This window comes from Dermochelys coriacea, chromosome 7 (assembly GCF_009764565.3).
Source record: "Dermochelys coriacea isolate rDerCor1 chromosome 7, rDerCor1.pri.v4, whole genome shotgun sequence".
Taxonomy (NCBI): Eukaryota; Metazoa; Chordata; order Testudines; family Dermochelyidae; genus Dermochelys; species Dermochelys coriacea.
This window is the reverse complement of record NC_050074.1, coordinates 27763945-27776337: the sequence shown is the minus strand read 5'-3', so window position 1 is coordinate 27776337 and position 12393 is coordinate 27763945. Positions and strand designations below refer to the sequence as shown.

The 12393-nt window shown below is 39.2% G+C and overlaps 1 protein-coding gene across 11 annotated transcripts in view; it reads left to right on the top strand.

The window, feature by feature from the left end:
• CACNA2D3 (calcium voltage-gated channel auxiliary subunit alpha2delta 3) overlaps positions 1-12393 on the top strand; it is a 732114-nt gene that overhangs the window by 323656 nt on the left and 396065 nt on the right. For all 11 annotated transcript variants that reach the window (XR_006282707.1, XM_038411603.2, XM_038411604.2 and 8 more), the window contains one exon: positions 4199-4273. Coding sequence is in view for 10 of the 11 variants with exons in the window: in XM_038411603.2 (XP_038267531.1) it covers positions 4199-4273 (75 nt within the window). In the remaining variant the exon portion in view is untranslated. The remainder of the gene's footprint in view (positions 1-4198; positions 4274-12393) is intronic.

Below are 12393 nucleotides of genomic sequence, written 5' to 3'. Positions count from 1 at the left end.
TGGGTTCAGGTATATTATATAATAACAGACAGAGCAAAGTAAGTCACCAAGCAAAATAAAGCAAAAACACGCAAGTCTAAATATTAAGAAACTGTTTACAGGTAAAAAATGCATCCGATGAAGTGAGCTGTAGCTCACGAAAGCTTATGCTCAAATAAATTTGTTAGACTCTGAGGTGCCACAAGTACTCCTTTTCTTTTTGTGAATACAGACTAACACGGCTGCTACTCTGAAACCTGTTTACAGGTAAAATCTCATCCTTAGAGATTTTCCAATAAGCTTCTTTCACAGACTAGACTGCTTCCTAGACTGTGCCCAATCCTTTCCCTGGTACAGTGCTTGTTAGTTCCAGCAGATATCTTAGGTGAAACTAGGGGTGTTCTCATAACTGGCAGCCTCCTTTGTTCTGTTCCACCCCCTTTTTATAGCTTTGGCACAAGATGGGAATCTTTTGTCTCTGTGGGTCCCTACCCCTCCTTCTACATGGAAAAGTACCAGATTTAAGATGGATTCCAGTATCATGTGACATGGTCACATGTCACTGTAAAATCTCATTCTTCATTACCCACAGGCTGGTCCACAGGAAGGCTTGCAGGTAAATAAACCATCTACAACCAATTGTCCTAGTCAATGGGAGCCATCAAGTTTCTAAACCACCATTAATGACTCACACTTTGCATAGTTACAATAGGACCTCAGAGTTATACTTCATATTTCTAGCTTCAGACACAAGGATGATACATGCATACAAATAGGATGAATATATTCAGTAGGTCATAACTTTGTAATGATACCTTACAAGAGATCTTTTTCATAAAGCATATTCTAGTTACATCATATTCACACTCATAAGCATATTTCCATAAAACATTATGGAGTCACACTGTTGTTGTTATTGATTGGTTAAGTATAGACCATGTGCTTGGCTCTATGTAAGACACACCTATAAAGGCAGGAGGTCATCACATTTTCTAAGACCTTGAACATGCAATGCCACTGGGGTTTGCCCACACAGATCAAACTGTAGAATCAGGCTTAAGTGGAACATATAGTGAGGAAAGGACATGCTGCAAAACCCAGAGGGGGAAATAGTTTAAATTTATTTTCTCAGTGTGGTAGTGTTTGACATAGGTTTAGGGTTTGGTGGTAGTCATGGAAGAAGAGAGTCATGAGGATGTATTTAAACAGGGATTGGGTGTGGATTTGGCATCCTTGGTTTGGAAGGACATTCCATGCGTGGTGGCAGAATAGAAGAAATGGAGGTGAGCATTCTAGGAAAAAGTATAGTATTTATCAGAACAAGGAGCTTCTATAATTCTGAGGTATGTACAACATTTTCTCAAGATGTCCTGATCTCCCATTGCTATTTTGGCTTTTTCATTTGACCCATGGAGCTATAGGTGTTATGACAGGGCCAGGCCAGATGGCTACAGGAGAGTGATAGAAGGTAGGTATGTTAGCCCCAGATTCAGCGGGTCTCTTTTCCATGGGTAAGATAACAGGGGCTTTTCCAGAATAATCAGGAACTTACTAGATCCAATTAAGGCAGGCAGACTAATTAGGACATCTGGAGCAAATTAGGAATCTACTAGAACCAATTGAGGCAGGGAGGCTAATCAGGGTATCTGATGTAAAGAAGACCTCCCTTCAGTTGGTCCGGTCGCGCAAGGAGCTGGAAGTGAGAGGGCATGCTGCTGGAGGACTGAGGAGTACAAATGCTATCTGGCATCAGGAGGAAGGTCCTGCAGTGAGGATAAAGAAGGTCCTGGGGGGAGACCATGGGGAAGTAGCCCAAGGAGTTGTAGCTCTCATGCAGCTGTTACAGGAGATGTTGTAGACAGCTGCTATCCACAGGACCCTGGGCTGGAACCCAGAGTAGAGGGCGGGCCGGGTTCCCCCTTTTCCCTCAAACTTCCTATTTGACACAGGAGGAGTTGACCTGGTCTGTGAGAGACACCAGAGGGAAAGGTCTAATTTGGAAAGGGATCTGGCCTGTCACTGACCCATTAGGTGGAACAACAGAGACTACGGAGATTTTTTTTCCCTTTCCCCCATGCTGGCCAGTGATGAGGTTAGCTGAGTGAATGGCAGGTTTGTGCCACTAACAAAAGAGGACTGCTGTGAACCTCTGAGGAGAGCAAATCCGCCAGAACGTGCAGGATCCACCAAGGCAGAGGAGGAACTTTGTCATAGTGCGCATAGGAATCCTCAGAATGGATTGATATTGACTGCATTAAAATAATTAGGGATGTATACACACTAGCTGCAGAACAGAGAATCACTGACCAGATAACGCATGCCATTGATACAATAATCCAATTATTCTGTTATTCAGTTTGAATGCAGACTATAGCCAGTGCAGTCAGTGAGTGTAGTTACTTGAGGGTTATACTAGTGTATAACTAACAACAGAATTTGGCACAATGCCTTCTGAATAGTTTGGCACTGATAAATTAAATACCCTGCCCCATGCACTAATGAGCATGTAATTAATTAATGAGTGTTGGAGAGCACTGCCGTCAGTGTCCACATGAATGATGATGACTGATGTCCAAGAAGGAGAAGGCTGCAGGGGGTCTAGGGTTAGACAGAATATGAGAAAAAGGAGCAGTGTGAAGTTGAAGAGAATGTAGAATAAATCCAGAGTCCCAGCCAGACATGGACCATGCAGACTTGTAATGTGGGAAGAACCTTATGTTAGCAGCACTTTTGCAATTAATCATTGTAAGATTCTTTTTATTCCCATTGAGATGGAGAGAGGCAGAGTGAGTTCTTACATTAATCATGTGAAACGTCTTCTCTAAATACTTTTGGCTGAACTTGCTGTCCTCTTTCATTGGCTGTCATGGTTATTCTACTGATTCACTTGGTATCTGTTGAGAGGTGAAACCAAGCAGAAAGGCCTCCCCCTCCATATTTTGGCTTGTCATACTGCTGCAGAAGAATAGACAGAAAAGGAAGAATAAGGGTAACATTCATGCTGTAAGACTAATACCCAGTTTTTAAAAGGTATTTTGGCATTCTCTGCTCCAGGTTGCAAGCGTAGGGCTTAGATCAGTGGTGATTAGGACCCTAAATACTTTTGAGGCTTTCAGCCTAAGTGACTTAGACAACTAAGTCTCATTTTCAAAAGTTGATGCACATACATCTCACTGTAAGTCCATGGGACTTACTATTCTCAACGCTTGATTCACTTTTGAAAATGGGACTTAGGCCACGTTTACACTACAAAATTAAGTGTACCTAACTTACATTGGCATACAGCCACCACAGTAATTACATCACTTGTGCATGTCTCCACTTTGCTCCTTGTATCAGCAGTACATGTCTTCATCAGGAGCACTTGTACAGATTGTCACTGTGCTGACCTAACCACATCAACCTTGACCGTACGCCGCACTTAGAGGTGGAGTTCTTAAATCGGCATAGCAGAGCAGTTATGTCAGTTGGAGTGAAATTTAAGTGTCGACACTTCCATAGTTAGGTTGACATAAGCTGCCTTATGTCAACCTATGATATAACTCCCTTATGTCAACCTTGTGCTGTAGCGCAGACCAGACTGTAGCCATCTAAGTCACATCGGCCTTGCAGTAGTGAGTGGAGCAACACCTAATACCTTTTAAGACTCTGGGCCCAAGTGATTGAAGCTAGTTTTACAGAGACTGCCAATCTCTGATTGATCACTTTCAAACATTTCCAGAATGGGTTCAAATTCATTTGGCTCAGTTCCTATAATACCATCCCCCCAAAATGTGTCATGCCTTGACTCAAATATTTGTCAGTGTTTGCTCAAAATGAAGCAGAGGATTGGGAATTAAGGCTGGAACTGTATCAGCATTGAATTCTTAATACTATCCAGATTCCAACCTGGGAGGTTTTTCTATCAGTCAGTCTTCCTAAGACTCAGAACATTTGTATCTTTTGCTATAGTGTGGTTTATTTAACTATGTACTATGCACTACACCTACCTGTATTCTGGCATTCGATCACGTAGGTCCTCTCTTTTTAAAATTCTAGCCTTCGAAATACTAAGAATGATATGATGGAAAAAAAATCCCATGCCCATTTTTTTAAAATGAATTGAATTCTATTGTTTTTGTTTTATATGGATTTTTTACTGTAGCTCTAAATCATTAAAATAAATTGTATCTTTCAAAGTCTTTAATTAAATTTTCCATCTTCCCACTCCCCCCCACAGTATAATGAAGAACTTCACTATGTAGAACCGTGTCTGAATGGAACATTAGTACAAGCAGACAGAGCCAACAAAGAGGTAAGGAATGAGAGTAACAAAGCAAAAAGGATATAGGATGTGATACATATCACTGTGTTATAATGATCTTTTTGAATAAACCAGATCCCATTATTAGAACTTACTACATTCATTGTTCTTGTCCTATTTAAAAATATTTTATGCGACTCTGCAGGTAAGAAAAAAATGTTCGCTTAGTTACTTTGAGCAAATAAGCTTACTGGAATAATATATAAATAATTTCAATAGAAATTGCAGGATATTAATCAAATTTAGTCACTATTTTTCAAATCACACCATACTGAGTTATAATTTAAAGCAATTTAAACGTCTCACTGTTCTCAAAAGTTACATAGAATCAGATTCCATATTTATGCACAAAGAGGAATGTTAAAACAAAAATCTTTAAACAAATGAAAGCAACTGTAGTTTCTCTATGTAACAGTGAAGTTTCAGCTTTATGTACCAGACTGTCTAAAATTATAATGGTGTTCTTCTAGAAAGTTCTCAAAACACTGTGCAAATTTCAAACGCAATCCTTCAGTCATTTCTCAGGGAACAGTAATTTTGACTTCAGTAGGAGTTTTATTTGAACAAAGACTGTGGGATCAAACACTGTACAGGATATTTTGCCTCCCATGTTAATGTGTTCATCACACACCAGCAAAGCTACACAAAATTCTTGGTAAGTGAAGGTAAAAAGAATTACGCCAATTGAAATTGTGGGGTTTTTTTGTAGCCAGGATGGTCAAAAGGAGCAAAACAATGGAAAATGGCTTGCAGCTAGTAAAATGAAAAGTCAAGCTAAATAATGAAAAGAGTGGAGGGTGGGGCAGATTCCAAACAGTGAAATCAGTCAGGCCATGGAACAGTCGACCTCAGAATGTTCATGTCTGTATCAATTTGAGTAATACGTGCTATCCACATACAATAAAATTATTGCCTAAAACTTTTTTTTGTGAGCTAGACTGACTTTTGTGTCTCATTAAGCCCATTTTGATATCCACAAAAATTCAGCTATGACTTCATTGATCATAATTTTTAAAGAAAGAAAAGATTTAACATTCTAGGCAAATATTTTCTAGATTTAGTAATAAGTGATGGATTTAAAAGTGATATTAAACCTGTTAAAAATCAAGGAATTAAGGCTTTGCTAAAGGAAATGACTCATTAACTGCTATATTTAGACACCCATTCATAACAGAGAAGATACGAGTACAATTAACCCCTTAAATGAGCGTCAAAAAAAATTGCATAAATGAGTTTAGAAGACTGATGTTCAGAAAGTACTGAACAGCCACCCTCTGAAAAATCAGATCCCTTTAAGGTATCTGACGTTGGGCATCCACTAATCACTTCTGAAAATCTTGGTCTATACCTCTTGGATTTTTGTTCCAAGTTGCTCACAAGAGACAATGTGACTTATTCACAATAGTCTTTCAGGTCAGTTGGTAAATACAACCTTATTGCTTACATACATTTTAGTGCAGTTTAAAATGAGTTTATACAGCATGTTTAAACTACGTGGTATCACTAGTTTAGTGTATGCTTCTCACTGTAAGTGTTGCACCAGGAAAATCCAACCCTAGTAAGATCATTTATATGATAATATAGAAGAGCAAAAATGGTAGAGTAAGCAATTTCAAATTAAATGTTTCCAATCATTACCCCCATATTTGACCCAGATATTTCCTGTCCTTTGGAGATTAGAAAATGGGAGAAAAAGTGAGAACTGCCAAAAGCCAAGCAGAGCTGAACCATGCAAAAGGAAATTAAAACCAATAGTAAAATATTCTTTAATCATATACATTAAAAGAAAACAAGGAAAGATGAAGGGGGGCCACTAAGTAGTTAAGATGGGGTAGAGGTTAAAGATAATCTAGGTATGGGCCACACCTAAATGAATACGTTGCCTCAGTTTTTAACAAGAGTAATGAGAAGCTTGGGCACAGTGGCAGGGTGGCTAATGAGAATGAGGCTATAGAAGTAGAAATTACCAAATTTGAGGTGGAAACCAAACTTAGACAGTTTAATGGGTCCAGCTCAGGGGGTCTGGATAATCTCCATCCAATAATATTAAAGGAGCTTGCACATGAAATTGCAAGCCCAATAGCAAGGATTTTTAATGAATTCATAAACTCGAGGGTCACACCCTATGACTGGAGAATTGCAAAAATAGTACCTTTATTCAAGAAAGGAAGAAAAGTGATTCAGGAAATGACAAGCCTGTTAGTTTGACCTCAGTTGTATGCAAAGTCTAAGAACAAACTTCAAAAGAGTGAGTAGTATAGGGACGTAGAAGTAAAGGATAAGTGGGAATAAAATACAACATGGTTTTACAAAAGGTAGATCATACCAGACCAAATTGATCTCTTTGAGAAGATTTTCTAGACAAAGGAAATGCATCAGATCTAATCTATGTGGATTTCAGTAAAGTATTTGATACAGTTCCACATGGGAAATTATTGGTTAAATTGAAGAAGATGGGAATGAATATGAGAAATGAAAAGTGGGTAAAGAACTGGTTAAAGGAGAGACTATACCAGGTCATGCTAAAAGGTGAACTGTCAGACTGGAGAGAGGTTACTAGTGGAGTTCCTCAAGGATTGATCTTGGGACCAATCTTATTTAACTCTTTCATTAATGATCTTGGCACAAAAAGTAAGACTGTACTATTAAAATCTGTGGATGGCACACAGGAGGTATTGCCAATATGGAGGAGGACCAGGATATCATACAAGAGGATTTGGATGACATTGAAAACTGAAGTAATAGAAATGGGATGAAATTTAATAATGCAAAGTCATCCTCTTAAGAACTAACAACAAGATTTTTTTCTATAAGCTGGGGATATGCTAGTTGGAATCAATAGAGGAGGAAAAAGATCTGGGTGTAATGGTCAGTCACAGGATGACTATAAACTGCCAATGAGGTGCAGCCATGAAAAAGACTAGTACATTCCTACGGTGCATCAGGTGAGGTATTTCCAGTAGAGACAGGAAGTATTATTACCATTATGCAAGGTGCTGGTGGGACCTCATCAGGAATAGAGTGTGCAGTTCTGGTCTCCCAAGTTTAAGGAAGATAAATTCAAACTGGAACAGGTGCAGTAAGGGACTACTACCTTACAAGAGGAGACTTAAAGAGCTTGGCTTGTTTAGCCGAACAAAACGAAGGTTGAGGGGAGATATGATTGCTCTCTGTAAATACATCAGAGGGATAAACACCAGGGGATGGCAGGAGTTCATAGAATCATAGAAGATTAGGGTTGGAAGAGACCTCGGGAGGTCATCTAGTCCAACCCCCTGCTCAAAGCAGGACCAACCTCAACTAAATCATCCCAGCCAGGGCTTTGTCTTTAAGTTCTTTAAGTTAGGGACTGATGTTGGCAGAAGAACAAATGGATATAAACTGGCCATTAATAAGTCTAGTATTGAAATTAGACAAACGTTTCTAACCATCAGAGAAGTGAAGTTTTGGAACAGCCTTCCAAGGGGAGTAGTGTGGCAAAACCCCTAACTTGTTTTAAGTCCCAGCTTGATAAGTTTATGGAAGGGACAGTATGATGAGATTGCCTACAATAGCATGTGCCTCGTCAATGACTGCTGTTAGCAAATATCTCCAGTGGCCAGAAATGGGACACTAGACAGGGAGGTATCTGGCTGGTGTATCTCACCGACATGCTCTGAGGCTAACTGATCGCATCACATATTTGGCATCAGGAAGGAATTTTTCCCCAGTCAGATTGACAGAAACCCTGGTTGGTTTTTGTCTTCCTCTGCAGCGTTTGGCATGAGTCACTTGCTGGCTTGAGCTCAAGTAAACAGTGGATTCTCTGTTACCTAAAGTTTTTAAATCAAGATAGGACTTCAGTAAAAGCCAGAGTTTATGGGCCCATTACAGGAATGGGTTTGTGGCCTGTGATGTGCAGGTCAGACTAGATGACCATGATGGTCCCTTCTGGCCTTAAAGTCTAAGAGTCCCTGTATAAGGGAAGAATGGTGGCAGTCTCAGATACCAGTTTCAGAGTAGCAGCCGTGTTAGTCTGTATCCACAAAAAGAACAAGAGTACTTGTGGCACCTTAGAGACTAACAAATTTATTAGAGCATAAGCTTTCATGAGCTACAGCTCACTTCACCGGATGCATAGAATGGAACATATAGTAAGATATCTATATCTATCTATCTATCTATAGATATATACACATACAGATAAGTTGGAGGTTATATAAACTGAGAGAGGCTAATTAGTTATGATGAGCTATTATCACCAGGAGAAAAAAAACTTGTGTAGTGATAATCAAGATGCACCATTTAGACAGTTGACAAGAAGGTGTGAGGATACTTAACTTAAGGAAATAGATTCAATATGTGTAATGACCCAGCCACTCCCAGTCTCTATTCAAACCCAAGTTAATGGTATCTAGTTTGCATATTAATTCAAGCTCATCAGTTTCTCGTTGGAGTCTGTTTCTGAAGCTTTTCTGTTGCAAAATTGCCACCCTTAAACCTTTTACTGAGTGACCACAGAGGTTGAAGTGTTCTTCTACCGGTTTTTGAATGTTATGATTCCTGATGTCAGATTTGTGTCCATTTATTCTTTTGCATAGAGACTGTCCAGTTTGGCCAATGTACATGGTAGAGGGGCATTGCTGGCACATGATGGCATATATCACATTGGTAGATGTGCAGGTGAACAAGCCCCTGATGGTGTGGCTAATGTAATTAGGTCCTATGATGGTGTCACTTGAATAAATATGTGGACAGATTTGGAATCGGGCTTTGTTGCAAGGATAGGTTCCTGGGTTAGTGTTTTTGTTGTGTGGTTGCTGGTGAGTATTTGCTTCAGGTTGGGGGACTGTCTGTAAGGAAGGACTGGTCTGTCTCCCAAAATCTGTGAGAGTGAGGGATCATTTTTCTGGAGAGGTTTTAGTTGGGGGCTGAAGGTGACAGCTAGTGGTGTTCTGCTATTTTCTTTGTTGGGCCTGTCCTGTAGTAGGTGACTTCTGGGTACTCTTCTGGCTCTGTCAATCTGTTTTTTCACTTCAGCAGGTGGGTATTTTAGCTTTAAGAATGCTTGATAGAGATCTTGTAGGTGTTTGTCTCTGCCTGAGGGGTTGGAGCAAATGCGGTTGAATCTTAGAGCTTGGCTGTAGACAATGGATTGTGTGGTGTGTCCTGGATGGAAGCTGGAGGCATGTAGGTAAGTATAGCAGTCAGTAGGTTTCCGATATAGTGTGGTGTTTATGTGACCATCACTTATTAGCACAGTAGTGTCCAGCAAATGGACAACTTGTGTGGATTGGTCTAGGCTGAGGTTGATGGTGGGATGGAAATTGTTGAAATCATGGTGGAATTCCTCAAGGGCTTCTTTTCCATGGGTCCAGATGATGAAGATGTCATCAATGTAGCGCAAGTAGAGTAGGGGCATTAGGGGACGAGAGCTGAGGAAGCGTTGTTCTAACTCAGCCATAAAATGTGTGTAGCGACTGCTGACTTAATTACAACAACTGCATTTAGTCTACTGGGAAATACAGATTGAGTTTCTCATTTGTACAGTATGATTTAAGTATTTTAAAGCTATTTTATATGTATTTTGGTACCTGTAGCTTTTGCAATTCAGTGGAAGAAGACACTTCCTTGAAGGAATACAATTGTTTCATCAGAACTATGCTGCTTACACAGTGCATCAAGTACTGTGTGTGTATGCAGGATATGCACCAAACTGAAACAAAATTATCTATCCAACAGACAATGGCAAAAAAAAATTGCCATTCGGTCTGCATCACCTATTCTGCTGTCTTGTTACAGTCACTGGTGGTGGTTGTTTAAAAGCACAAATTGTTGCACAGAAATGGCTGGTTGGGAAAATATATCAAGAAATTGGGCATGACTGCCCAGTGGGTTTGTTCTAATATTTCTGCTGTCCCTTCTTTGTCATGTAACCTAACTATGCAGTGGATCATATCACCAATGAAAGTGCAAAAAAATTGCCTGCTTTGTGACACGAGTTAATGTGTATTATATTACACCTAATGGGCAAAATGTTCAAAAGTCCTTAAATCACTTACAAGCCTAAATCTCATTCAAAAAGCATCAAAATCTCTTCGAAACCCAAGTTCCTACATCCTAAGCAATTAGGTGCTTTTGAACATTTTACCCAATATTTAAATATGTGGTTCATCCCATCTTGTTTTGTATTTTGTAGACTTTGTTCTATGCATGTCATTTCACTGTGCTCATTTTAATATTAGATTTGTTTAGAGCTATAATATATTCAACAAAAAAAGTTCTAATGTACTCAATTACTGTTAGATTAATGGGCTAAATTCATCAGATAATTCATTTGCATAAAACATTTGGCCATGTCAGTTTGTGATTTGTTCATGAAGTGATCCTGATTTCTACTAATGTATTTTCTATTCAAAAGTTATTGCAAATAGTGTGAATGAAAAATTTTTCTTTTGAGTTATTCAGAAACTATTTACTTATTTGATTGGTATGGGATTGGTTGTCAAATGTTCACAAACACTATTTTTTCAACATTCAGTCAGCTGGCAGTGTGGAATGAGGAGGTGCAAAGAAGTCTTTTTTTGCTATCATCTGAGATACCTTGCAGGCAGAGGAGAAATTTTCAAGATAGGAAGAAAAAAGCAACATATCAGCCAGATGTCACTCTATAATTAGCAAATACTGAGGAAAAAAGCAGTACATCAAAATTTTCTAATATCTGACATATCTAAACTAGCAGATAATAAATGTGGTTAGAAAAATGCATAAACAGTGTTTGTTTGAATCAAAATTCCTTTGATTTTCAAATGGCTGTTTGGTTTGACCATGCTCACAACTTTGTTATTTACTTGCATTTGAAAAGCTATTCCCTCCTAAATTCAAACAAAATTGTTTTTTTCAGTGGAATCAAATAATCAAATTGTAGCTTATTTTATTATAAATCCTCCTCTAGCTTTCTTAGCACATACAACTAGCACTTCCCTGTTTGGCAAACTGCCTTGTTAATATTTGCCTAGAGCCAGTAGTTTACAAGCCTTATTTCCCCTTTAAAATCAAACTCTGCCTTGTAGCAGCTCTGCTACATTTGAAAGACTCTAAAAGTAGCTACTAAAGCCTACTCTGGTTTGGCTACTAAGCCTTCTCTGCCTGTCTTCCTGCCAGATAGAACTGCCTTTTAAGTATTTGATTGGAGCTGAAAAGCCCAAACTGTCCCTTCCACAGACCTTGGAGGAGAGCACTGACAACACTTTTCGGTCTGAGATTCAGCACCAGGCATATTCCTCTCCCATCTCCCTAAGTGTTACTCTCCTGGCTTGCATCCATTAGGCCCAACCTCGCCCCTTTTACTGGCAGAAAAGTCTTGTGGAGAAGAGGTGTGAATTTGTGCATGAGCACGTTTGAGTTCTCGTGTGAGAGCATGTGGATGTTAAACTCATGCATGCTAGCATTTAAAAGCTGTAATGGTACACTTCATGTTTGAAACATTAAATAGTTCCACCTTTGCGGAAAGTTTAACTGATACTGCGTTTAGGAAAGAATTTTAAGAAACTACCATCGCCACCATCTCTGCAGCTTTCACTGCTACGTATTCCAAAGTGTTTGTGGATCCTGATATCAAAAAGTAGGGCCATTGGCAAAGTGAATCAACTTCAAACAGGACTGCCTAAAATGTTAAATCATAATGTAGGTTTGCATGGTCCTTTACAGAGAAAATACAAACACATTCACTGCATCTAGGAATATATTCCAATATATTTGAGGCTGGGATTTTCCCCAAAGACCTAAGAGAATTAGGGGTCCAGTTCCCATTGAAAGTCAGTCTGAGGCGGGTTCCTGACTTCCTAAGCAACCTTTGAAAGTCAGCCTGTATGAATATGTTTTGTCCTGAAGTTACAGCAATTGTTCAAAAATAGCTAAAGTGGTAGGTAAGGTACCCATGTTTTAAGGGCACTGTGTTAATTCCTGACTAGCTTTTAAATGGGCAAGTAATGATGTTTTTAAATATTTCTTCTCAATGGACCTGACCCAAAATACATTGAAGTCAACAAGAGTCTTTCCGTTGATTTCAGTGGGCTTTGGATCAGGCCCTATTTCTTGCGTGGATATATTCCAAATGTGCAGCATCGGGC